Source organism: Arabidopsis lyrata (genome assembly GCF_000004255.2).
Source record: "Arabidopsis lyrata subsp. lyrata unplaced genomic scaffold ARALYscaffold_6, whole genome shotgun sequence".
NCBI lineage: Eukaryota > Viridiplantae > Streptophyta > Magnoliopsida > Brassicales > Brassicaceae > Arabidopsis > Arabidopsis lyrata.
In genome coordinates, this window is record NW_003302550.1 from 4,554,229 (window position 1) to 4,578,351 (window position 24,123).

The 24,123-nt window shown below is 36.0% G+C and overlaps 9 protein-coding genes across 13 annotated transcripts; 3 read left to right on the forward strand and 6 right to left on the reverse strand.

Annotated features, from left to right (window-relative positions):
• Positions 1 to 27: 27 nt before the first annotated feature.
• On the reverse strand, positions 28 to 1,594 carry LOC9309578 (putative inactive serine/threonine-protein kinase At5g11400). The gene is made up of 6 exons (XM_002873464.2): positions 1,484 to 1,594; positions 1,182 to 1,408; positions 952 to 1,087; positions 724 to 860; positions 519 to 636; positions 28 to 430 (listed from the first exon to the last, which is right to left on the reverse strand). Exons 1-6 carry the CDS (start codon positions 1,554 to 1,556, stop codon positions 117 to 119), a joined length of 1,005 nt encoding a protein of 334 aa, XP_002873510.1. The 5' UTR covers positions 1,557 to 1,594; the 3' UTR covers positions 28 to 116.
• Positions 1,595 to 1,881: 287 nt separating this feature from the next.
• LOC9309579 (RNA-binding protein 24) lies at positions 1,882 to 2,888 on the reverse strand. Its single transcript, XM_021023473.1, is given in 2 exon segments — positions 1,882 to 2,081; positions 2,083 to 2,888. Coding segments are annotated over 2 exon segments (549 nt in total). The 5' UTR covers positions 2,538 to 2,888; the 3' UTR covers positions 1,882 to 1,987.
• A 584-nt stretch (positions 2,889 to 3,472) lies between these two features.
• On the reverse strand, positions 3,473 to 4,615 carry LOC9309580. The gene is given in 3 exon segments (XM_021023918.1): positions 3,473 to 4,047; positions 4,050 to 4,083; positions 4,086 to 4,615. Coding segments are annotated over 3 exon segments (231 nt in total). The 5' UTR covers positions 4,203 to 4,615; the 3' UTR covers positions 3,473 to 3,967.
• Positions 4,616 to 5,916: 1,301 nt separating this feature from the next.
• On the forward strand, positions 5,917 to 9,737 carry LOC9309581. Its single transcript, XM_021022858.1, has 3 exons — positions 5,917 to 6,090; positions 7,913 to 8,410; positions 8,901 to 9,737. Exons 1-3 carry the CDS (start codon positions 6,015 to 6,017, stop codon positions 9,425 to 9,427), a joined length of 1,101 nt encoding a protein of 366 aa, XP_020878517.1. The 5' UTR covers positions 5,917 to 6,014; the 3' UTR covers positions 9,428 to 9,737.
• Positions 9,738 to 10,314: 577 nt separating this feature from the next.
• Positions 10,315 to 14,828, forward strand: LOC9307544. 2 transcript variants are annotated; one of them, XM_021022859.1, is made up of 5 exons: positions 10,315 to 10,527; positions 10,825 to 12,578; positions 13,031 to 13,151; positions 13,722 to 13,781; positions 13,898 to 14,828. In XM_021022859.1, the coding sequence occupies exons 2-5, from the start codon at positions 10,891 to 10,893 to the stop codon at positions 14,663 to 14,665; spliced, it is 2,637 nt and encodes an 878-aa protein (XP_020878518.1). In that variant the 5' UTR covers positions 10,315 to 10,527; positions 10,825 to 10,890; the 3' UTR covers positions 14,666 to 14,828. The 2 variants fall into 2 exon arrangements, with proteins under 2 accessions (XP_020878518.1, XP_020878519.1); XM_021022860.1 differs by lacking the exons at positions 13,722 to 13,781; positions 13,898 to 14,828 and adding an exon at positions 13,317 to 13,616 and having other exon boundaries at positions 10,378 to 10,527.
• Positions 10,434 to 10,625, reverse strand: LOC110227881. The gene is given in 3 exon segments (XM_021023785.1): positions 10,434 to 10,495; positions 10,498 to 10,582; positions 10,584 to 10,625. Coding segments are annotated over 3 exon segments (189 nt in total).
• A 576-nt stretch (positions 14,829 to 15,404) lies between the features above and the next one.
• On the reverse strand, positions 15,405 to 16,941 carry LOC9307545 (polyadenylate-binding protein-interacting protein 5). Of its 3 annotated transcripts, none has more exons than XM_021022864.1 (3): positions 16,764 to 16,941; positions 16,038 to 16,416; positions 15,405 to 15,869 (listed from the first exon to the last, which is right to left on the reverse strand). In XM_021022864.1, the coding sequence occupies exons 2-3, from the start codon at positions 16,389 to 16,391 to the stop codon at positions 15,726 to 15,728; spliced, it is 498 nt and encodes a 165-aa protein (XP_020878523.1). In that variant the 5' UTR covers positions 16,392 to 16,416; positions 16,764 to 16,941; the 3' UTR covers positions 15,405 to 15,725. The 3 variants fall into 3 exon arrangements, with proteins under 3 accessions (XP_020878523.1, XP_020878524.1, XP_002873513.1); XM_021022865.1 differs by lacking the exon at positions 16,764 to 16,941 and adding an exon at positions 16,697 to 16,760; XM_002873467.2 differs by lacking the exon at positions 16,764 to 16,941 and adding an exon at positions 16,562 to 16,680.
• An 82-nt stretch (positions 16,942 to 17,023) lies between these two features.
• On the forward strand, positions 17,024 to 19,195 carry LOC9309582 (psbP domain-containing protein 5, chloroplastic). The gene is made up of 11 exons (XM_021022863.1): positions 17,024 to 17,127; positions 17,225 to 17,400; positions 17,608 to 17,737; positions 17,817 to 17,866; positions 17,939 to 18,006; positions 18,086 to 18,181; positions 18,263 to 18,322; positions 18,414 to 18,473; positions 18,566 to 18,620; positions 18,722 to 18,771; positions 18,859 to 19,195. Exons 1-11 carry the CDS (start codon positions 17,048 to 17,050, stop codon positions 18,955 to 18,957), a joined length of 924 nt encoding a protein of 307 aa, XP_020878522.1. The 5' UTR covers positions 17,024 to 17,047; the 3' UTR covers positions 18,958 to 19,195.
• A 163-nt stretch (positions 19,196 to 19,358) lies between these two features.
• LOC9307546 lies at positions 19,359 to 21,720 on the reverse strand. Of its 2 annotated transcripts, none has more exons than XM_021022861.1 (3): positions 21,475 to 21,720; positions 20,157 to 21,053; positions 19,359 to 19,866 (listed from the first exon to the last, which is right to left on the reverse strand). In XM_021022861.1, the coding sequence occupies exons 2-3, from the start codon at positions 21,041 to 21,043 to the stop codon at positions 19,710 to 19,712; spliced, it is 1,044 nt and encodes a 347-aa protein (XP_020878520.1). In that variant the 5' UTR covers positions 21,044 to 21,053; positions 21,475 to 21,720; the 3' UTR covers positions 19,359 to 19,709. The 2 variants fall into 2 exon arrangements, with proteins under 2 accessions (XP_020878520.1, XP_020878521.1); XM_021022862.1 differs by having other exon boundaries at positions 20,157 to 21,060; positions 21,475 to 21,700.
• Positions 21,721 to 24,123: the final 2,403 nt, after the last annotated feature.

The following is a 24,123-nucleotide window of genomic DNA, read 5'->3' on the forward strand; positions in this document are numbered from 1 at the left end:
ACTCATTTAAAGAAAGAAAGAAAAGAGTTGATGAGCCATAGAGGGAGATTTTCTCTTTCAAACTTTTATTCCAAACTTGTTCAACATCAAATCTCATTACCTCTAATACACATTAACTAATCTTTAATCTCTGCAATATCATTCAAACCATCAAAGACTTGTTGCATCGATGGTCGTTTTCTCGTGTCCAACTTGATGCATCTTTTGATGAGTTTTCCCATCTGCGTCGCTGCATTCACAGGATAATCATTGCCAAGTCGAGGATCGATGATTTCCCGGATTTTAGATTGATCAGACAAGAAAGGTTTAGTCCAGACATGTAAGCTTTGCATGTTCTCATTCTTTTTACCATCTGAAGCTTTCAAACCAGTTAAAATCTCAAACAAGATCACACCAAATGTATACACGTCACTCTTCGTTCCCAAATGACCTACGTACATTACACAATTGTCTTAAACATCGAACCACGAAAGAATACGTAAGAGTCTTTGTTAACAAAACTTAAGATTTTGGTATACCTGAAATTATATATTCAGGAGGTACATACACAGTTCTTCCTATGAATGCAGTCGTCACACTTTCTTCTAACAAACATAGTTTCTTTGATCCAAGATAGAACAATTTTGTGTTGTAGTTCTAATGAAATCCAAAAGTTCATGTTTCATTACTATTGTAAGATTATAAACAATAAGAACAGCAAGAAGAGTGGTCTAAAGTCATTACCTCGTCAAGCAAAATGTTATACATTCTGAGTTCTCGATAAAGCGCGCTGTTCTTGACCGAATGTAGATATGCAATACTTTGAGCTGCTCCTATGGCTATCTTAACCCGTATTTCCCACGGCAATGCTTCTTCTTCTTCTGTTGAGAATACATGAAACTGTATGTAAGTAAGCAAAATTGAGTATACTGATTTTTAGAAATGGACCCATTGATTAGAAGAGATCTTAACTTCCGAAAATATGACGGTCCAAACTTCCTTTATGCAAGTATTCGAAAACTAAGAATGATTTATTTTCTTCACAACAATAGCCTAAAAGTTTGACTAAATTGGGATGAGAAATACGTCCAAGAGACTTCACTTCTTCCTGCAACTCAATAGTTTTTGTGCCCATCAGATGCATAAGTACATATCTATATTAAGAAGACAAACTTTAAAAATAATGGACAGATTTTGGTAACCTTCCAATCTTGTAGAGTCTGCGAATTATCTTGATAACATTCCAAGACAGAGACAGCGATTCCAGTTCTTGATGGAGCAAAGGTTGTCTCATTGATGTAGCCTTGGTAGAATGTTCGAGTACATCCGTTATCATTACCTTCTATGATCATGTATTGTCTGAATTTCTTTGTTGCCTTGCTCAATTTCGCAAAGTTGAACTCTCTCAAATACTCATTTTTTGACTCCCCTTTTTTATACATAACATACGTAATTAAATTTTATATGTAAACAAAGTAAAGTGCATATGAAAACAGAGATGTACCTGAAATTGGAGGATTGATGAGAGGCTTGGGAGAAGCTGAAGAAGGTTTGAGAGGCTTTAGACAGTTTCCCATTGTTGATGAAGATGTTAAATCTGTAGGATTTTGATTTCAAGATTTTAACAGATCTTGTAGGGTTTATTTTATGAGGTTGAAAATGATTTAAGTGTGAAAGAACCTTCAAAAAAGGTTGGACTGTCTCTGAATTCAACCCTTTAAAAAGTCATGTTCACATTCAAAGCCAAAAGAATCCACAGTATAAATGCATATAAGGCCAAATTTGGTAAACAATTCTAGAATAAACAGGGATTGAAAAACTAGATCTTGTTCTCTGTTGAATATATAAAAAAGTAAAACATAATTAAATTTAACTTAGATTAGAGTCATGCAGACTAAACAGCCTGAGTTTGGCAAAAAGAACAATAACTAGTGTCTCAAACAACAACGAAAGAGATGGCTCATAAGTCAAAAGCCAGGTTGGTTGAAGTAGTAAGGACCATGTTGGTTCACGCAGTAAGAACCATGTTGTGTCCAATAACAACAAAGTGTGTAGGGATCATATTCTGGTGCAAACTGAAACTGGTTCCAGTTGGGTACATAGACTTCTACTTGTTGGGCGTTTTGGTTATTGTTAACCCTAGCACCAATATAAGCAAGGTTGCACTTGGCCTCTCGTCCGTCTATGACCGGTTTTGGATTCTGGCAAGCTCTCGTTGCAGATTCAGCATCTCTAAACGTGACAAAACCATAACCCTCTGATCGTCCCGTTTCTCTATCACAAACCACATTAACATGGATAATTTCTCCAAATTGTTGGAAGTAGCTTTTCAAACCTTCATTTCTTGTTTTCCAAGGCAAACCTCCCACGTATATCTTGGTGTATCTCGTGTCGACGTTTTGGTTCGCGTAATGTTGAGCCATGTCTCTGTCACAAAGTCTTAAGAAGAAAAAAGTAAAAAGAAAGTCCCAACAATCGAGAAAAGAAAAAGAGATGAACTGAACGAATGAGGATGAATGTGTATATATAATTTTCTTTCTGCATCCAATAATAAACATGAATTAGATATATTAAAAATTCGAAAGTTAAATAGAACTTATTGAAAGATATGTGTACAGTGTATATCCAAAATAATAATTCAGGAAACGAAACGAAACCAAATTCCCCCTATTAGAAAGAGATAAAGATAATAAGTAAGAGAGAATGGATTATGTTTTTATTATGAAAGAGAAACAATTTCATTACCTGAGAAGCGAGAAACAAACACAAGATAAACAAAGAAGAAACGAAAAGATGAACTTACAAAAAAGAAATACTCTGACGAACAGAGAGACCAAAAGATACAACAGAAAACAAAACTTTACCCTTATCTCTGATATGTCAGGGTTTAGCAGAATTATAGAAAAGTTAAAGTCTACTTTCCCTTTTATAGGTTACTTATGGTTTAGTTGACGAAATTTTTTGATGGACCCAAACATAAGTCCAAGCCCAAGCCCAAGCCTAAACTCTTTTGATTCCAACACTCCGGCGGCTACAAAACGACTTTTCTCTTTTGTATCTGTCAATTTTGATTTCTTTGCACACAATCAATCTTTCACATTATATTGAAAGTAGCTATAGGAAGCATTAATGAATATGATTTAGGAAGCCATCTAATTAAGTACTCCTTAAGCTTAGATCATTTAAACACAAAAGATCGATGCCCACAACACGAAAACTATATATTATAATGGCTATAAATTATTATAATGATTTTGCAATTTATGCGATCAATGTGGAGAAGTGTGTCTAAAAAAGGATAGGCATGGAGTGAAAGAGTGAAGGCACTCCCATGTGAGTCACATTCACACGAGGGTCCTAAAAATATTGATGAGCTTATCCTCCTTGTCTTCTGTAGTTGTTTTTTTTTATTTTTTATGGTTATGAATTGATTAACATTTAGCTGTAAAACAGTTGAATATAAAAATTTTGTTTAGTTAAAAAGATTTTGTGGTGATACTAGGAAAATTTGAACTTAGCCAATATGACCGAATAATATCTTCTTCTTTTTCTTTTTCTTTTTTCTTAAGAAACTATATAGTAGCTCATTAAATAAAGGGAAATAATACTCATTAGTCATATGATTAATTTCTATGATTTTTTTTTTATTTTTTTAATCTTGAATTTGTTACGAGACTGTAGAGGCTCGTTGTGTGTTGGCACGTGGTTCGAAATATTGGATATGACGAGCGTGGTTTTTGGATTTTCATAGGAAGGCCACATGACAAGAGAGCCGTTTAAGCCGCCGTTAAATATGGATGGAAGACAGATTTTCCTCCGTCAGTGCCTGAGAAGTTGACGTCAATTGACAGAGTCAAGTGGGACGTTAGCCGCAACCGGAAATAAGCAGAAGACTCTCCACAGTCACATGCCCACACTCTTAACTTTCTTAATGGATTAATGCACACTGGCATCTTCAAATCATAAAAAAACGATACATGATATTTATCTATAATAATTTGTCATTGAATGATATATTATATGATCCATAAATTGTGTCTGCTTTGTTATAAGTGGTGAAGTCGGGACATGGGGCCGTGAGAGGGTAAAATAAGTGTTGTATGTAATAAGAGAGAAGGGTGAGGAGAGACAGTGGCACGACGGTGGCTTTAGCGCTCTGTTTCTCTTATTTCTGCCGTCTCCTTTTCAAAAAGGTCCCACCCACGTTCCTCTTCTTCTCTCATTTACCCTTCTTGTCTCTATACTCATTGCTCATCAGATTATTTTATATGCATTAAGAAAAATTGGGCAAATGTAGTTTATCCTTTTTAATGTTATTGACCAAGAGTAACTGAGAATTATTTATGGTCACCTGTAAAGAATAAACTTTTTTCTTAAGTAAAGAAAATTATATATATACTCTTTTTGCGATCATAATAATTGAGTAGGTTTTCCAAAATTTTGTATGTTTCATATTAACTCACAAGTTTACCTATGTTCGGCTTCGTTGCGTGATTAATGAATGAAAGAAATATATTTAACTTTTGAAAAAAAAATTATTTACCACGATTAATCTAATACAATTCATAGCCCTCTAAGATTCAATTATTCCACGATTCTATATCAAAACAAGGCGAATTTTTTAAACATATAAATGATTATAATGATTAATATAATTGAAATACAAAATTTATGATATATATATGATCTATTTTAAGCATATATTAGGGAGTATGCCGACAAAGAAAAAAAAACATATACTGTAATGTAGACTGTAGAGTATATTATTTAAGCCGACAAAAAAAACCATATATTATTTTAATTATACTGTTTTAAGTTTAACTCAAGCTAAAAGACGAAATAGGTTATTGGAAAAAGCATTGTAAGAAAATATGAGAACAAGACGCAATGCTAACTGCTAAGGCCACGTCCAGATTTTAGCCGAACAATGTTATAGGCGGCGGTATAGCTGACCAGTCAGGCACCACAGTTGATTTTTTTTTTTTTTTAAATTGTAAGTTAAAAGATAAAGAAAACAAAAAGCTTGAACAAAGACAATAACTCTCAAATGTTGTCAAATAAAATAAATCTACATGCAAATCTAAAAAAGTGAGATCCAACAGCTTCTTATAACTTTAGTGACAAAGAAAGCTCACACGATCCTACTCGTAGCAATTCCACCGCATATCCATTGTATCTCGACCAAATGACTAAATCACCAAATTAAAATACCCTTTTCACTCATTGCATTCTACTCAAAAAATATTCTCCAGACTGATTCGAAGTAATGATTTATGGTTAATAGTTGAATTTTATCTTAATAATAAATAATATAGTGTAGGTATAAAGACATATAATGGGGATACGAGATCAAATGTCTCCATGAGTTGGCATTTGTGTTGAAACATTGACCATACATGTGGATATGATCATTGATCAACACAATCTTTTGTTAATACTCTTTTAATTAACACAAATAAGATGCAAAAGTTGTCTAATGTTTTATTTTGTCCACGACCATGCAAGAAAAAAAAATAGCAGTAAAATGATGAATTTCAAAAAAAACAAAAGGAAATACGTTCATTGGCAGTTTGGCGTTAACTTTATAGTCCTCAATTTTCAAACATGAACAGGCATCAATTGATAATGTGTGAATAGTAACAATCCCAGTTTATGTTTGAAAATTGAAGACTATAAAAACCATATTATAAACATAATTTGGTATGTGCAAAAGGTGTTTTGTACTAGCCTTAAAACTTTTTTTTGTTTAAGGATGATAGTAATCTGACGGCAGACAAAATCATTGAGAAAAGAAAGGAGTTTCCAGGAATAACCCTCTCTGATCTCTTCTGAAATCTCGGCTAAACCCCAAAAGAATGAGTCACGGCCCCACGTGGATACGTGAATCACATCAGTGGCATAAATCCGTAAATTGTAGTAAAATCTAGAGGTATTTTCCAAGTTAGAATCCATATAAGCTGCTGGCTCCTCTCCCAATTTCCCATAATTTAGTAAAACCTGTCTCTAGTCTCTTCTCTTTACTTTGGTCGTTCACAATGAAAGGAGGCAGCCTCTCGTTTCTCCTCGTTCTCCTAATCGCCACCATCACTTCCGTCCTCTGCTTCAGCGACGGTAATAATCACTTGCACATAAACATATATAGACATACCTTTATCATGTTTCAGTATATATGACTGCATTTGTGGTGACATATTTCGTTAGAAGCTAATTTCTGTTTGAGGGAATCAAAGCTCAGTTCTGTTTACTTTCTATCCAAAATCTCTAACGAGACATTTTAACAAAAACCACTAACAAAAAAAGTTTGGTTGTGACTTGTAATTAACTCAAATAAGTAGTCTAGTGGTCTTAGAGTAATGTTTTGCACCCTAGTTTGAACCTTATTTGGAAAAGATGTTTGAAGCTTTTAATAGAGGATAGTTTACAAGTTGATCCCGAATTGAGGAAGAAGATAACGAACCTAGAACTTCCTCTGTAAACTCTCGCTCGATAACCAAAAAAAAAAAACAAAATTGGTCGGGACCATTGTGTTCGCTAATACGTACTATTATTGTTTGTTTTGTAAGTCGGTCAAGAGTCTAATTTACCTTTATGCCCATTTCTGACACAAACACTTTGGACATTTTCAATCAATGACATAAAAATGGTCCAATTACGAAATTCTCTTTTATTTGCCGTCTTTAAGACACATCCCAGTTTATGTTTAAAAAAAAAAAAAAAGGACACATGCCAGTTTTTGTTTCTTTTGGATATAAACCATTTCCTCATATTTATTCGGATCCATGTTGTTGTGCTTTTGTTCAAACCCTGAGGAAAATACTATATATAGATAATAATCCTCTTTTTTTTTTTTTAACGTCTTTGATTAAACTGAAGAAGTTCAAATAACAAGGAAACATAGTAAAAACAAGCTTACAAAAACAGAGTAAGCAAAAATTATAGACCTGAGACCTGAGAGAGTAATAACCTAACAGCTCCGTCGTCGCTTCTCCTCTATCCGATCATGTAACCACGCCGGTCCTCCTCGTGTTATATAAGAATTATACCTCCCATCTCGTACAACGCTGCAAGCTATATCCTTAGCCAATGAATTGGCCTTCGGTGAAGAGATTTTAAAACTCACATCCCGCATCACCCGTATAACTTGTGCAATTTGATTGAGAAAGGAGCTATATTTAGGCCAAGCTTCAGGCTGATCAAGCGCCCGTAATGCAGCAACACAATCAGACCAGATCTCGCATGAATCGATATGCACATTATGTAAACTTTGAAGACACCATAGAATACACTTAAGCTCAGCCGCTATGCGGCTAACCGTGGGAATAAAGGCCTCGCGTGAGTGTAAAAGAACCTCGCCATTGTGGTCACGAACTAGCCAAGCCCCACCCCAATGCCTCGTCTCCTTTTTCCAACAAGCATGAAGGTTACATTTCAGTTGTCCCTGTGCTGGTTTTGTCCATCGTGTAGCTGGCCGTAAACTTCTTCTTAGAGTTGATTGATGTTCTTGAGCAATGATGGTTTGTTGAGTTAACCATTCTTCCGCTGCTTCCAAGGCTGTTACAAAAACAAAGTTAGGATCATTGGTTTTACCCGCATAATTAGTCGAGTTTCGAGCTTTCCAAATTTCCCAAAGAAACCACAGAATTGCCAATCTTGTTGCTGAAGGTAATTCTGCTCGCTCCATTAAGAGTAAAATGTAGCTGATATTCTTTGAAACGGAACAAGAAAAACCTTGAGCTGGTAAAGGAAGGCCAGAAAGTTGCCAAACTGCTACCGCCATATGACATTCAAACAGAACATGTGATTAGATAATAATCCTCTATATATGAATATACGATGCACATATATAGTACACTAAACTTGTACATTATATGAGCTTTGAATCAAAATTATGTTCTTAATTGTACTGATGGCGATTTTTCTAATTCCAACGCAGGGATGGTACCGAACGGTGACTTTGAGCTAGGACCAAAACCATCGGACATGAAAGGAACGCAAGTAATAAACAAGAACGCGATTCCTAGCTGGGAGCTTTCAGGCTTCGTTGAATACATAAAGTCTGGTCAAAAACAAGGAGACATGCTTCTAGTAGTCCCGGCCGGAAAATTCGCAATCCGGCTAGGCAACGAGGCATCAATCAAACAAAGACTTAACGTTACAAAAGGAATGTATTACTCTCTCACATTCAGTGCCGCAAGGACATGTGCCCAAGACGAACGGCTCAACATATCGGTGGCACCTGACTCGGGTGTCATTCCTATACAGACGGTGTACAGTAGCAGTGGATGGGATCTCTACGCTTGGGCGTTTCAAGCCGAGAGTAATGTGGCAGAGATCGTGATTCATAATCCTGGTGAGGAGGAAGATCCTGCTTGTGGGCCACTTATTGATGGTGTCGCAATCAAAGCTCTATACCCTCCTCGACCCACCAATAGTAAGTATTCATTTATTATATGAGTTGTATCTATTATTATTCTAAGAAGATCTTTTTTCATATATTATATTATGCAATGTGATCTGTCATGTTACAACTATATCTACTTGTTAACTCGTTATCGTTAGGCCTTAGGGGTTGACATTTGACAGTCTGGTTTAGTTTGTCAAAATTTGAGTTTGGTTTAGTTCAGTTTTCATAAAAGAATTGCAAATTAATTATTTTAAGTCATAAATCTATTTTTAATATATGTACTAACTAGACAACTTGTAAATAAATTTTTTGGTTTGGCTTATGTGATGAAGTATTTCTGTTAATTTCGATTATATTTTTGAAGATTTTGGCATGGTTGGATTCGATTTATATGTCCACTTAGAATTATAGTCATTTTGGTTAGAACATATTTCAATGGACCGGTTACATGAACATGTGTTAGCCAAGATTTAGAAAAATAAATTAACTGATATGGTTTTGCTATTATATAAAACAGAGAATATATTGAAAAACGGAGGATTTGAAGAAGGTCCCTATGTACTCCCAAACGCAACAACCGGCGTTCTGGTTCCTCCCTTCATAGAAGATGACCACTCTCCTTTACCTGCTTGGATGATCGAATCACTCAAAGCCATCAAATACGTTGATGTCGAGCATTTCTCGGTCCCACAAGGCCGTCGAGCCGTGGAGCTGGTCGCAGGCAAAGAAAGCGCAATCGCTCAGGTGGCTAGGACCGTTGTGGGAAAGACTTACGTGCTTTCGTTTGCGGTTGGAGATGCTAACAACGCTTGCCAAGGATCGATGATAGTTGAGGCATTTGCGGGAAAAGACACTTTAAAGGTACCTTATGAGTCGCGAGGGAAAGGAGGATTCAAACGCGCTTCTCTGCGGTTTGTGGCGGTTTCTACCCGCACAAGGGTTATGTTTTACAGCACGTTTTACTCGATGAGAAGCGATGATTTCTCGTCGCTGTGTGGGCCCGTGATTGATGATGTTAAGCTCCTCAGTGCTCGTAAGCCGTAAGATGACCATTGTTTTATTTCGAAAGTTGTTCGTATAAGCCAGTGTGTGGTGTTTTTTTACTATATATGATTTTCTTAATCTCTAATGCTTTTGAAATGAGATGAGTAATACTGAAAGGGTGTTGTGGTGTAGGGTTTTATATAAGGCAGAAAGGTCTTGCTTATATCTATTTTCTTGTATGAGAAGGCTGAAGAAATGTTGTCTTTTTTTACTATATATATTGGGTTCTTCTTCTAAAGAGACCGGGTGATTACGAGAATAAAAAGTGTAATAGATATTATAGAGAGGAATGAGGATATGAATTTGCCTTTCTAAATTCAGACTCGCGGGTTGTTGTTAGTTTACTGTGTACTACCAATTCGTGTTAGGATCAAGTTTTTCGAATCACACACTTTGAAACTGAACTGCCTTGAAATTTATGTTAGTAGTCGAAGCAATGGCCCAAATTTTATAAGTAAAGATTAAAACAATAAAACCTACAAAGTAACAAGAAAACCAGATCAAACACCAAGACTTAAAGGGTTCGCGACATGTTTAAACTCTATGAGCGTGGAAGCGGGCGGTTGCATTTAAACAATTGGTATATCGGTTGAAAACATGTACATATATGGGGTACTTTTGACTATTTGATAGAGGATACGTTCGATAAGATTATCAAAAATGACATAATGTATGAAAAAACACCAAAACCCATAATTTTTTAACAGCTAGAACGTCCTCGTTTGAGCACAGGTGTTGCAAATATCTGAATTTGGGACTTGTTGAATAAATCAAGCTGAGAGGTTGTAAAATGTAATCAGGCTTTTTCATAGTCGACGATAAACAAAAAGGCCCAATAGACTTTTTTCCGAAGCCCAATAGCCCAATATGTGGAATCCACGTCGCGCACACAGTTTCCTTTTATCACAAAGCAAAGAGAAGAGACAAGAGAGAGAGAGAGCTCCAGAATCATCACAAACGCTAATCCGTCTCATCTGGATTGGTTCCTCTCCTCTCCTCTCCTCTCCTAGGGTTTCTTCCTTTTCTCCGCTGAATCTCTGCATCTGCAAGCTCCGGTCGATACGAGCCGCTATTTTTCTTTTGCTCAAACTTGTATTCAGGTATGTATCTCTGTCCGCCATTATCCGCGAGATGCGTCAATGTATGTGTTCTTTTTAGGGTTGAATCTTTTGGGTCTCTTGTCCTTATGTAGATACATCTAGTTGAAATTATCAATCGTGTTGATAATTCAGTTATCTGTTGATTTGAATCTGTGTTTCTGGTGAATTTTCACGTTTCGTCATCCCTTTCGATTTCGATTTTCATGGGATTTTCTCGGATTTGGTTGTCTAATTGAGATTCAAGCATAGAAATTGATTCTGTAAATTTGACTCTTATTCTATTTGTTTACCTCGCAGCTGATTGTTTATGTCATCTTGAGCGTCTTTCTGCGGATTCGAAACTTTTTAAAGAAACAAACTTTGATGGAAATGGCTGAGTTTAATGGGTCCATGCAGCTAGCAGGAAAGCGCAAGTCACCGCCGGAAACCACTCTCGGTGGTTCTGCATCTGAGGTACCAAACAAGCACTATAGACCATGGTTACAGCAATTGTCTCCAGCAAGCAATGGGATTCTGCATATTCCTACTAATATGCTTTCTCAAAAGACACTACATTCACTGATGCATGGCAAGAAAGTCACGCAAACAGAATCTCCTCTCCAGAAATCTGTAAAGCCTGTTGTAAGCAAGAAACAGCAAATCCCACCGCAAAGGTCAGTGAAAGCCATGGATGAAGTAAATGAGTCGGTGAGGTCTAAAATGAGGGAGTCTTTAGCATCTGCGTTGGCCTTGGTTCAGAAAGATGACGAATCTCCTAAAGGGAAAGAGAATATAGGGACTGTGGAAACTCCTGTGATTACTCAAGAGAATACTCAAAGTTTTCAGCCTGTCTCACCTGCTAGCATCACTGTCCCTATAGGCGAAGGGATCATGTCAGAAATGCCCACCGGTGTTGAAAGTTCTGTGCAGAAGGACAGTGAGATTTCTGTCGACATCAGGATGGAAGATGTTAATCAATCTGATGGACTTAAGTCTCAATATGATGAGGTTTTCCCTCGGGATAATGTTCCTTTTACTGATATTATTTTTCCAAACGATGATCTTTTACATGGTAATGAACTCTCATGGGTTCTGGAACATGTTTCAGATCTTGGCGAGACGAAGGATTATGGAACCGGTGGTGAAAAGTCATATCAGGATCCAAAACTTTTGGCATCTAAAATTGAAATGGAACTGTATAAGCTATTTGGAGGTGTGAACAAAAAGTACAGAGAGAGGGGAAGGTCCCTCTTATTCAATTTGAAGGATAAGAACAATCCTGATCTAAGAGAAAGAGTTATGTCGGAAGAAATTTCTGCTGAGAGGTTGTGTTCTATGACAGCCGAAGAATTGGCTTCTAAGGAGCTTTCTCAGTGGCGTCAAGCCAAAGCTGAAGAGATGGCAAAGATGGTTGTCCTGCAGGATACAGATATTGATGTCAGAAGTCTGGTGAGGAAAACACATAAGGGTGAATTCCAGGTTGAGATTGAACCAGTTGACAGGGGCACGGTAGATGTCTCTGGTGGCATCATGTCACGTAGCAAACGCCGACCCAAAGCCAGATCTCATTCTGTCAAAACCACTCTCAAAGATGAGGCAGCAAAAGCTGATAGTGAAAAATCACGCTCAACTCCTCCCTCAACTGAAGAGATCGATCCCATGCAAGGTTTGGGGATCGATGATGAATTTAAGGACGTGGGGTTTCTTCCTCCAATTGTATCACTTGATGAATTCATGGAATCTCTAGACTCTGAGCCTCCATTTGAAAGTCCGCATGGTAATTCTGAAATGCAGGTGTCTCTGTCTGAGAAAAGTGATTCTGAAGCTGGGTCAGACTCAAAATCTCCTAAAGGATCTCCTAAGGAACCAAGTGATAAAAGTTTGCCTGAACCAAAACCAGAAAAGATTGATGAAGTGTCCCCGAAGGTTGATGCCAACGTCAAAGTTGATGACGATGTCGCTAGACTTGAGAAAACATCTGCACTTAGTGATGATAAGGGAGAAAGAGCATGGGATGGAATACTGCAACTGAATATGTCTTCCGTAGTCCCTGTCACTGGCATTTTCAAAAGGTAAGTTCATATCATCTAAACTAATATCTCACTATTATTTGATTTTTGTGATACTGTTTTTTCTGGGCATTGACAATTTCTTCTCTATGCTAATAGTAAATATTTCTTTGAAGATTGAATATTAGTAAACTGTTACTTGAACTGGAATTGTGTTAGCAGTCAATCTCTTTTTTTTATTCAATTAGATAATATTTGAATAAGCTTAAGAATAGATCTATGCTAGATTAATTGAAACATCAGCAAGCTAGGTAGTACCTGTGAAAAGTATAAAAAGAAGATGCTTCAGGTGTATCAGTTTACATGGTAGTTTCAGAAATCTGTTTCTGTTCTTATTAGATATACTTGTGCATAACCACCCTGGATATTTGTTTTGGTTCATATTTGTATTAAGATTATCCTCAGACCCTAATCTTTAGTAAGTAAGCATTCTCTGACTGGGTTTTCTATGGCAGTGGTGAGAAAGCAGAGACGAGCGAGTGGCCGGCGATGGTGGAAGTTAAGGGTAGAGTTAGGCTAAGTGGGTTTGGGAAGTTTATTCAAGAGCTTCCTAAGTCTCGAACCCGTGCCCTAATGGTATCCAAAGCTTTCTTTTGTTATCATTGTACTAGCATTACATTGAGTTATCTCTTGCTTCATACAAGAGTAGAATTAGCCCTTTTACTTCTCTTATATATAATCCTTAATCGTCTCACTTTGTCCCATCTCAAAACTCTTCTGTCTTCTCTTCATGGAAACCAGAAAGCAAAGAGATTACAATTAAACACTTCACATGTATGCGTCAAAGGAATGGAGACAAGTTTTATGCAGAGCATCAACTATAGATTCGGGTCATATTTTGTATTAAATCCATCCAAAAAAATGGATGCCAAATCAGTTTTATTATGTCTCTCTATGTGAGTTTCTGTGTCTGTGTGGGGGACATAGAATAATCAGGAAATCTTACAAAGAATCGATCGACCCCACACGCAAAAATAGTCAATTAAATTTTCATACAAGGACTTTTTGGGGTAAATTTAAAGAGAATCTTTCGACAACACATACATGAAAGATGAAAGAAACCTATAGTTATATCTTTTTGGGTAAATTATTTTGAGGTATTTGTTTTCAAATTGGGGTTACTTATCTTTTTCTTCGGCATTGCAGGTAATGTACTTGGCTTGTAAAGACGGCATTTCTGAGAGCCAGCGTGGAAGCCTTATTGAGGTAAAGAAATCAATTCAATCTTTTTATAAATCTATAACTTTTCTCGTGTACAACACATTTGAGAACATAACCATGTCTTTTATAAGATCTCATATTTTTTCTTCTTTTTGGTTAAGGTTATTGATTCCTACGTTGCTGATCAGAGAGTTGGCTACGCAGAGCCAGCCTCAGGAGTGGAGCTTTACCTTTGCCCAACACGTGGCGAGACTCTGGATTTGCTAAGCAAAGTCATCTCTCAAGAACAGCTCGATGAGCTCAAGTCTTTGGATATTGGATTGGTTGGAGTTGTTGTGTGGAGACGAGCCGTCGTTCCCAAGCCCAGTTCCGGTTCAAGACGTCAGCATTCTTCTTCTTCTTTTCTTGGTTCTAAAACCTCTGTTTTGCCTGTAAACAAGAAGCAGAGAATGCATGTCTCAGAGAAACCTCTTGTTGTTGCATCTATAAGGAATCGTAATCATGGTTATGGAGGTGAAGGTGTGAAACATGTTGCTGCTGGTGATGATGATGATGATGTGCCGCCTGGATTTGGTCCTGTAGCTTCGAGAGATGATGATGATTTACCGGAATTTAACTTCAGTTCCTCCGTTGTGCCAGTTACTTCTCCCCAGCCATTACCAGCTCAATCTAAGTCTTTGGATCAAGTAAGAAAGCTCATACACAAGTATGGAAAATCTGCAAGCATCTATGATGATGATGACGATGAAGACGACATACCTGAATGGCAGCCACACGTCCCTAGCCACCAGCTTCCACCACCGCCGCCTCCACCTCCCGGCTTCAGACCCGAGGTGTTTAGACCGCCTCAAGATGGTTGGTGGGACAATCAAAATGGAGGATCAGGGCAACACTATGAGCGGAACCAGTCAAGAAACAGAGGATTTTAATATCTCTGTTGATAGTGTTCTCTGTAATTGTAGTTTTTTGGTTTCCTAGTCTCTCTATAGCTTTTCGTTTTCGAAAACTTTCTTAACTTTGATTTGTAGCCATCGTAGAATGCAAGCTCGAAGTGTCCCAACTTTTCAAATAAAACATTTCAGAGTTTTTCCTTAAAAAAAAAAAAAAATTTGCTTTGCTCTGCTTTTAATACAACTTTTAAATGAACATTGTTAAGACACGTTTGATTGTGGAATTCTGCTCAAATGTCAATCTTGTTTGAACATCAAATTTTATCCAGAGAGATCATTCTCATCATTCGATCTTTCATTTATTACAAACACCAGATCAGCTAATAATTGATTCAACTACTCGTTCCTTTTAATACGGAAAATTTTGGTTAATTTCTTCTATCCAGGTTCACCAAAGTAGACAAAAATTCCAGTCTCTTGCGGTTTTGGCCATTTCAAGAACACATGAATTGAGGCTAAAGAGAGTGGGATTTTTATGATGGGCCGCTCGGTCCAGAGTTCAAGCCTGCAGGAAAATTTGCTCTAAATGGGTGAAGCTTTCTTAAAAGTGTCCTAGAGGTGGGAAAGGTTTCAGTTCAGATTATTTCAGTTTACAAGAAAATAAGGATTCTCCTTTGTCAAGATTAGTGGTACCAATTTAGAAGATGATTATATATCCCTTCACAAAATAAGGATTTGGGCATCATTAACAACTCAAATGACAAAGAAAATGGCACTATACCATAATAAACATATCATTATCATTTATCAGTATTATTCTTAGGAAAATCCAATCCACAGATGGAGCTGCAAACAAAAAGGGGTCAAAAGACCAGACACTAATCTAATCTGCCCAACAACAACACACCACTCAGATTTGAACTTCCAAAACTATACATTTTCCAACTACTCACATATCATCATTTCTCTTAGATACCATCAACTTCATTGATACCATACCCTAACCCCCATTGCTGTACTTATTAAGGGTATGCAAACCAATACAAAAAAAAAAAAAAAAAAAGAAGAAGCAAAAACTTCACAACTAAGGATTCATGAATCAGGCCGATACAGGTGCATTAGGGATAACCGATGATGTGGATGCAGCGACTTCAGTAGCTTTTGAGGTTGAAGGCCCTGACTCAGAGATATCCCCAATATCAAGTGTCTCTGGCAGATTTTCCTCCGATTCAGTACTGTATATCTATATAGAAAGAGTGATCAGAATCATCGCTTAAGATCATTACATCAACAAAAAGAAATGCGGATTAAGAGATTCGACATTCTAGCTTATCACAAGGAGACTGAAAATGTATTGTCAACTGCAGGTTGTTGAAGGCAAAAAAAAAGAGACAAAATATGATGTTTATACCTCAAGCTGATTCAGCATCTCAATGGTTGCTTCAAGATCACCGCCATTCGCGAGGTAAACATCAGTAATAGACTCTTGTGAGAGACCAGAGAAAGTCACAAGAAGGTATTCAATATCCATGTCAATATCCATCTCCAAATCCAAATCATCATCCCTGATCTGCTTGTAAGCCATTTCAGAGGATTTCTTCGGCATTGACACTTGAACGCCTGAGAAACTTATCTGCTGGCCCTGCGTGGGGGACTTTGCTGCAAACATCAAACCATCATCACCACCACCACCACAATCCATTCTTTTGGAGATTGGTACATACGATGCTGCATGTGGATTCAATGCAAATGCTCCTGGCTTCATTGCTTTTGTCTTGCTAATAGAGATACTGCCAAATTCAAATTGGTAATATCCATTAACAACAACAACAACATTAGAAAATAAGCCAGAATTTCGATATGAATAGACATAATAACGCAGAATAAATAAGGAATCTATTGAGGATATGAAAAATAAGAAATGCATGCGGTTACATTAGAGATTATGGCTTGCGTTGTTACTGCATGAACAAATTTGATGTCGGAAAACTACATCAAAAAGGAAATGATGCGAAGAAGAGTGGATTATATGCAAAAATAAAAAATATTAAAAGACGGAATCAGATTGACCTCGTCAACGATCGACGTAAAAGGAGAAGAAGAAACGATTAATGAGGAGAGAAGAAAATGAGCTTACCAGACAAAAACTAGCGTTGAAGATCGCTCGAATAATTTGCACAGACAGACAGAGAGAGGCCTAAATGATGCGATTAATGTGGCTAACCCCTTTATTTATGGAATTAATATCGTATACATTAGTGTCCGTTTACATGGAGGAGACCAAACATCACGATGGGGTTCGGTTGGACACACGATTATGTTTATCCGACCGCATTGAAATTAATTCGGTTTACAGTTTGGTTTAGTAAACCGATTGATAACCACCGGTTTTAAAAGTATCAAAAACAAAAGAGTGAATGGATGAAGAAGCTCCAGGAACACGCCATAGCTATGGCTCTTCTCTGTCCTCCTCTTCCCTCTCCCAATTCTCGTCTTTTCAGGTATATAATCTATCTTCTGTGATGCTTTATTTTGTGCTCGCGCTAGTAGTTTTTGTTCTTCGAAAGCTTTTGTGATTTTGGATGAGATTGTTTTCAGGTGCAGGAACAGCAACATTTCGAGTAAGTATCATGGAGAATCAAAAGAGCTGGTGATTGCTCGTTCTGGTGTGTCTACGAGATCAATTTCTTCGGAAAAGGGGCTCTCTCGTAGGGATTTGGTGCTAATTGGTTTGTCTTCTCCATTGTCTATGCTCTTGCCACTGTCGTCTCCTGGTAATGCTTTGCTTCCTTCTACTGTTCATCTTTTAGTATCTTGTAAATTCGGTTATATAGTTTCAATTCTACCTAAAAATCTTGGCTTTCATTTGTAAGTAGAGAGAAAGGAAGAGACTTGGTTCATGGAAGTATTTGAGAATCTGTTTAGGCCATTAATGCTCATCTGCTTATCTTATAATGTTCATTGGGGTTCTGTTATTGCAGTTACTCATGCAGAAGAAGACCTGAAATTGGGTACAGAAGAATTGAAAATGGGTACAATGGTGGATGATATTAATGCTTATTCTTATGCTTACCCACTGGATTATCCATCTGAGAAGCTTGTCTTCAAATGGTATTGACTGGAATCTTTTTATGTAATGATTCCTATTAGTTCAAGGTGTATCTCACTCTTTTACATTTTGATTATGCAGGGTCGAATCAAGAAAGCCCGAACGATACTCTTCAGCTGCACCACTCTCTCGTAAGTGCTATGCTTTCTTTTAATTCTACTTGATGCATTAAGTTGTGACTGAATCTGTTTCAACTGGTCCAGCTGATGCACGTTTACGGATTGTTTCTGAACGAGTTGACCTCATCGACAACCTCGTCATTTCTGTTTCGGTAAGTTTCTGGTGTTGCCCATTTACTATAAGGCTGCTTCTCTTTGCTCGCGATGTCTTTTTTACGGTTTTTGATTCAGATAGGTCCCCCAAACTCAAGATTAACATCAAAAGAAAAGAAAACATGGGCCGCTAAAGAAGTTGCTGACTCTGTTTTGTCTGATAAATCAGCATTGGTAAACCCTTTTAACATGAAACACATCACAATAACATTTCTCCTTCTCTCACACGTTAAACATATTTGTTTCAATGAGCAGCGTGTCACCTCAAGTCAGCGTCTCGAAGAGAGCTCAGTTCTCGATGCACATGCTACTGATGTAAGTATGATCTTCCACAACAAACCATAAAAACAAAGTAAAAAGTTTGAATCTACAAAGCTCACAAGCCTCATATGCTTACTATATGTAGATTGATGGGGAGCCTTACTGGTACTACGAGTACCTTGTCCGCAAATCACCAACCAAAATTGTAACTCTCTCTAATTCTGAGCAGATTTTTCTTGTTTAAAGACATAGGGTTTGATTATGATAGGACTTATTGGATTTGCTATATGTGGGCAGGCTGAAGCATCAAAGCTTTACAGACACTATATTTCTTCAACAGCTGAACGTGATGGTAAACAACTTTTCACAAAGGAATTGATTGAGATGCAAAGTTTAGAGTTTGTTTAGCCTGATCTAAAGTAATAACATTTACCTGAATCTCACTCATTGCAGGGTACTTATACACCATAAACGCTTCAACTCTTGGCAAGCAATGGGACAAGGTACAAAACCTGTAACCTCTCTACTTTCTGTACATTTATTGTGTCAGTGTGAAGATGTCTGATTTTGAGGGTTTGCATAAAATGCAGATGGGACCAGTGTTAGAAAGAGCAGTGGGATCCTTTAGGCTTCTTCCTCCTACTGATAGTTATGTTCCTCCATACAAGGATCCATGGAGGTTTTGGTGATGCTTCCATCTACCTCAGCATCTCATCAAAAATACTTTTTCCCGAAATTGTTGTTAATTTTGATAGGAGAGGTTATGAAAGATGTAGTGTGAGAAATGAGCGAAGCGAAGTAATTTGTCCAAATCTGAAAATCTTGTTCACAATCAAATGTATTGAGATGGAGATATAAATGTATAACTTGCATTCTTCTTCTAAACTCTTCCCAACTGGTATGGTATCCAAGGAATTTTTATGCTTATTAAATCAGAGTTTTTGGGACAAATTCAGATTTACTATCATATGATATATACACAAAGGGAAAGAACAAAAGAAGGTGGAGAACTTTCTTCTTCATAGTACCTCCTTTCATGGACTTATACATTGACCACTGACTCCTTTAGATTTTGAAGGTAGCATCAAAATTTAACAAATGAAAAAGAGATAACCGGAGGGGAACCACATAAACCGGCTTCTACCCTCCTCTTATATAAATTAAGATTATAATATCTGAATAAATGAACCATAATTATAAATATCCATAACAAGAGCCATAGTTCCAATCAATCACCCACCAAAACCATGAGAGATGAGACCAAAAGTATTTTTTTGTTAGGTAGCAGAAGCACAAGCAATATACAAAAATGATCATCCATGGCCGCCTCGGTTTAAAGAAACCAACAGCTCTTTTTCTTGAACAGATGATCAGCTCAAGCTTCTACTTTTCCTCTTTTCATGGACTCAAATCGATCATAGAAATGGTGGGAGCATTGGAATCAGCCCACGGTGAAGAACACACCGTTACTCTTCTTCTTAGACAGGTCCTTCTCTGAAGACGAGGCAGACTTGATTGCTTCTTCTTCATCCTCCATTTTCTCATCCCGATCTATCTCCTTTGAACGGCACTCACTACTGCAGAACGCTTTGTATCCACTGAAAATCAAAACCATGACATTGATATTTAACAAGATATTCACTTGTGTGTGATCTCATTACATTTGGAACGAAGCTATGCAGTTTAGTAACGAAGTACTGCAAAGAACCTAAGTTTCCATTTCTTTGATTAGACTTTTATGTTTTAGAGATTAGATTCATGTAAGGGAGTTTCTATTGTAGGCTCAAAACTATCGAAAGTTCGAGACTTTATCTTAATACACACCAATGCAAAGAGAATAGAGGACCAAGTCTAAGTGCACTAGTGTTGAAGGAGAAGAAGAGAGTACCTGTACATGTATATATCTTTCCCCATAACCAACTTCTTGCTACAGCCGTAGCAGAAGCTCAAGAAGTCTTTGGGAGGTAACACATCAACAGGTGTTGTCAAGTCGAGAGGAGCAACTGCAAAAATGCTCTTTTTCTTGTTACTGCAACAACGGTTCTTCAACTCATTGTTCTCTACGGACTCCAGAACCCGATCCCCGTAAAAATGGGTGGTTTTGGGGTTAGGACCATGAGAAATAACACAAGTGTAGTCCTCTGAGATCTCAATGTTACTTCCAGTACCCCCATTAAGTGATCCTGGAGCTTGCTTGATCACCTGACAAGCATTGTTGTTCACACTGAAGTTCCCAGCACCGGAGCAGTAAGCAGCGACCGAGCCAGATTTTTGTAGCTCAACCACATCAAGCACATCTTGTCCAATCTCAAAAACAACATTGGGAATATCATTCTTGGGCATCAAAGCTTTGGCAAGGGGTTGAGAGAGTAGATGAGGTTTCTGGCATTTGGGGTTTCCACTTCTCATCAAGGACCCAAAGATTATGCTTTTACTATCCGGTGATGGCAGAACAATCCTTGATGATGAATCATTGTGATCATCAACAAGAGAATGAACAATGCTCAAGCCAACTTTACCAGAATCCCAGCTCTTTTGTTTCCCTTTCCAGATTGACCTCAAAGAAGAAGAAGAAGCACCAAAAGGGTTCCCTAAAGTGGAGAACAATCTGAAATCCAAAGGAGAAGTTGGGCTCCAAGCTGATTCACAATCAGATGGAGACTTTCCTTCAAACAAACTAGAGATGAGTTTGTGGCTCTTAATCCCTGACAAGACCGGTTTTGTCGAATAGTAATCAGAAGCAGTGGCCATTTGATAGTTGGAATGCTGAGACATGATTGATGATCTGTGCCCTCAAAAAAAAAAAAAAAAAAAGCAAAATGTTAGCTTAAGCAATGATCCAATGTCCATAGCATAAAACAAGAGTTTAGTAACTCATAAATCATAATGTGAGAATAAAAAAGCAAGCTTTGATATTTAATAAGGAAAGCAACAATCTTTGGAACCCAGATAAGGAAAATCCAGAAGGCAAGACGAATCGTCAATACAAAGGAAAGGATCATCCAAAGAAACATATCATCAGACCAGACAGAGAGATTACTTAACAACATAAAAACAAAGAAGAGCTGAAAAATTATACAGACATATATATATATATATATATATATATAAATCGATTGGAAACTGAAATCTGGGAAATTTCTGAGGCTATTACTAAAGAATATTCAAGGTAGAAGAAATTGAAAGGAAAAAAAAAAAAAAGAGACCTGAGTTTCTCAGGACTTGTTCTTCCTTCTGAGGTAAAGTTGAAGAAGAAGGAGAAGAAGAAGAAGAAATTGAAGAGAAAGAAGACAATGAGAAGTCTTTCGTCTATATATCTGTGCAAGTCTTGTGAGGTACTCTTCTCTCTCTCTCTCCCCTCAAAATCAGCGTAGCAGTGAGCTTCTCATTTCTCAGTCTCTCTCTCTATCTCTATCGGATTCACGTTTTAAGTTCTCTCTGGAATGGTAAGTAGTAGGAAAAAACAAATTACCTTCTTTGAAATATTTAATTTGCATTAAAGATAAAAACAATTATTATTCTGACCAAAAAAAAAAAAGATAAAAACAATTATTAATAAAAGGTTTTATGGTAGGAGATTTTTTTGTTTAAATGGCGGAGGAAGTGTGACAGAATCAAAATGATAGCACTTCTCTGACCAAATTCTTTACTCTTTTGTTTGGCAGATTTGGCTCTTTTAGTTAATTGATTCGGTTCGCTTTTTTTTTTTTAATTAAGAATATGTTTTTAGGTATGTTGTTTATATGAATGAATGATGAAGAATATTAATTCAGAATTTTCTATTTTTTCTACTTGTATTTGGTTTATTTCGATTATTAACTTTCTATAAAACTTAGTTCTTTCATTATATTTACGATCGATTTGACAAAGAAGCTTTTCTTACGATCGTTTCATTAATTAAATATTTTTAAATAGATTACTATAATTAATTGTTATAACTTAAATTGTAGCTTTTTAATAAACTTTACGACAAAAAACTTATATGGATTAAAGTACACATCGATAAAATAAAATAAAACTGTCATTTTAATGATTTACGATCGATCTGACAAAAAGAGATTCTCCATCGTCTTTTTTAATCAAATATTTTTAAAATCGATCCGCCGCAAATAATTATTGCAATTTAGAAAGTAAGTTTTTCGTTATATAAACTTCACGATAAAACGATTAATATAGATCGACAAAAACAATTAATGTAGATTAAAAGTACACGTCTGTTTTTTGTAAGCCGATAAAATATATTTGACTATTTAGTATCGATCACAAGACACCAATATAAAGTAAACATATTTTATGGTTTTTGTACTTTGGATGTAAGAAAACATTTATTGAAAACTATAATCATCTACTGGAAAAACAATGTATATTCATCATTAGAATCCTATATTTTTTTTTATTGATGCTTTCAAGTTTTTTTTTTCCTTTTTAAATAGTGTGTTGTTTATAATATTATGGCGCTTGGTAAAATTATGAAAATAGTTTATTTATTTTTTGTATTTTGCGAAGTATGTTGATTAATCAGTTAATTAATTTACCATTAAAGTGTACTTTTCCAATTAATCTACAATCTTTTATTAATTAAACAATTTAAAAATATGTGAGTGATCCGCCATGTTATACTTTAGAACGTAAATTTCCAATTATAAAATTTTCACAAGATTTACATTTCTTTAAATAGGATACATCCGATTTTTGTAGAACCATGAAAATAAAATAAGATAAAATGAACTATTTTTTGAAAATACAGACTCCCCTCTTATTATTGTGTGAAAATACAATAAATATTTCAAATTTAATAACTATTACCTTTCAAAACTTAATATTTTTTTTTTGTGAAAATAACATTCTCCTTTTGTACTTTCACCCTATACGTCATTTTTTTTGTCGAAGGACCCTAAGTGTCACTTTCATTTTCATCTGTGTATTATATATATAAAAAATATATCATATATTAATCAGTCAAATTTTATACTGTTTGAAGATTTATAGTTAATTGTTTGTAAGAACATATTAACTCAGATAAATTCGGGGCGTAAACTGTTTTGTAAGAACATGTAAAAGATTTTAGAGTAAAAAGTTATTTTTTCTTTTCAAAATTTACCTGTGGTGAATTTATATATGGTCAGTTCTTGTCTTTTTTTTTTCTTCCTATCTTTTTCTCGAGAGTTTGTATGAATGATAAATTGTTTTTCCTTGTTGTTAGATAATGTTTTTTCGCTAACGTTGAATAATGGTTATTTATGTTTTACGTATAACGTATTTTCTCTCTCTCAAAGTCCCAGTTATGTCGACATTATATAATTATTAAGGTGTCAGAATGTACAAGAAATATTGAAATTACAGTTGGTTTAAATACCAAATATAAAGAATCCCTACAGAGCAATTATATTTTTTGTCCTTTTTCTTCCTGTGGTCTATTTTTGCTTTTTACATTATGTCATACCAATATAATTATTTTGCTCTCCTTCTTTAATTTGCTTTCACCATTAAACCATGTATCACCAATTTCTATTCTAATTGACAAAAAAAGAAAGACATTTCTTGGCAACTCAAAATCTTTCTCATATCACATCATCTGTATTTGTTATTTTTGTTTCTTGTTAGTTGTTATATATGTTACACTAAAAATTATGGTATTTATGTTTTCTAACAGTTTCTTAATATTTAAAACAACTGTAGAAATCCCTTCAAATATAAGAAACTCAAAAGCAGAAACAAAAATCATAAAAAGATAAACAAATTTCGGTTTTAATTTTGATTTTACCTTATCGATATATTTCTTTTACTATATAATTTTAGAAATCAAATTTACATGAATTAGTTTATACATCTTTCACTAATATCAATATATATAT

Coding starts and splice junctions, on each gene's coding strand:
- LOC9307544 (XM_021022859.1), top strand. CDS start 10,891: ATGGAAATGGCTGAGTTTAATGGGTCCATGCAGCTAGCAGGAAAGCGC. Junction 13,152..13,721: donor CTCGAACCCGTGCCCTAATG/GTATCCAAAGCT, acceptor TCGGCATTGCAG/GTAATGTACTTGGCTTGTAA. Junction 13,782..13,897: donor AGCGTGGAAGCCTTATTGAG/GTAAAGAAATCA, acceptor TTTTTGGTTAAG/GTTATTGATTCCTACGTTGC.
- LOC9309578 (XM_002873464.2), bottom strand. CDS start 1,556: ATGGGAAACTGTCTAAAGCCTCTCAAACCTTCTTCAGCTTCTCCCAAG. Junction 1,409..1,483: donor CATCAATCCTCCAATTTCAG/GTACATCTCTGT, acceptor TGTATAAAAAAG/GGGAGTCAAAAAATGAGTAT. Junction 637..723: donor ATAACATTTTGCTTGACGAG/GTAATGACTTTA, acceptor GGATTTCATTAG/AACTACAACACAAAATTGTT.
- LOC9307546 (XM_021022861.1), bottom strand. CDS start 21,043: ATGTCTCAGCATTCCAACTATCAAATGGCCACTGCTTCTGATTACTAT. Junction 19,867..20,156: donor AAAGATATATACATGTACAG/GTACTCTCTTCT, acceptor TTTGATTTTCAG/TGGATACAAAGCGTTCTGCA.
- LOC9307545 (XM_021022864.1), bottom strand. CDS start 16,391: ATGAAGCCAGGAGCATTTGCATTGAATCCACATGCAGCATCGTATGTA. Junction 15,870..16,037: donor AGATGCTGAATCAGCTTGAG/GTATAAACATCA, acceptor CTTTCTATATAG/ATATACAGTACTGAATCGGA.
- LOC9309581 (XM_021022858.1), top strand. CDS start 6,015: ATGAAAGGAGGCAGCCTCTCGTTTCTCCTCGTTCTCCTAATCGCCACC. Junction 6,091..7,912: donor CGTCCTCTGCTTCAGCGACG/GTAATAATCACT, acceptor ATTCCAACGCAG/GGATGGTACCGAACGGTGAC. Junction 8,411..8,900: donor CCCTCCTCGACCCACCAATA/GTAAGTATTCAT, acceptor TATATAAAACAG/AGAATATATTGAAAAACGGA.
- LOC9309582 (XM_021022863.1), top strand. CDS start 17,048: ATGAAGAAGCTCCAGGAACACGCCATAGCTATGGCTCTTCTCTGTCCT. Junction 18,007..18,085: donor ACCTCGTCATTTCTGTTTCG/GTAAGTTTCTGG, acceptor TTTTTGATTCAG/ATAGGTCCCCCAAACTCAAG. Junction 18,772..18,858: donor TTGGCAAGCAATGGGACAAG/GTACAAAACCTG, acceptor CATAAAATGCAG/ATGGGACCAGTGTTAGAAAG.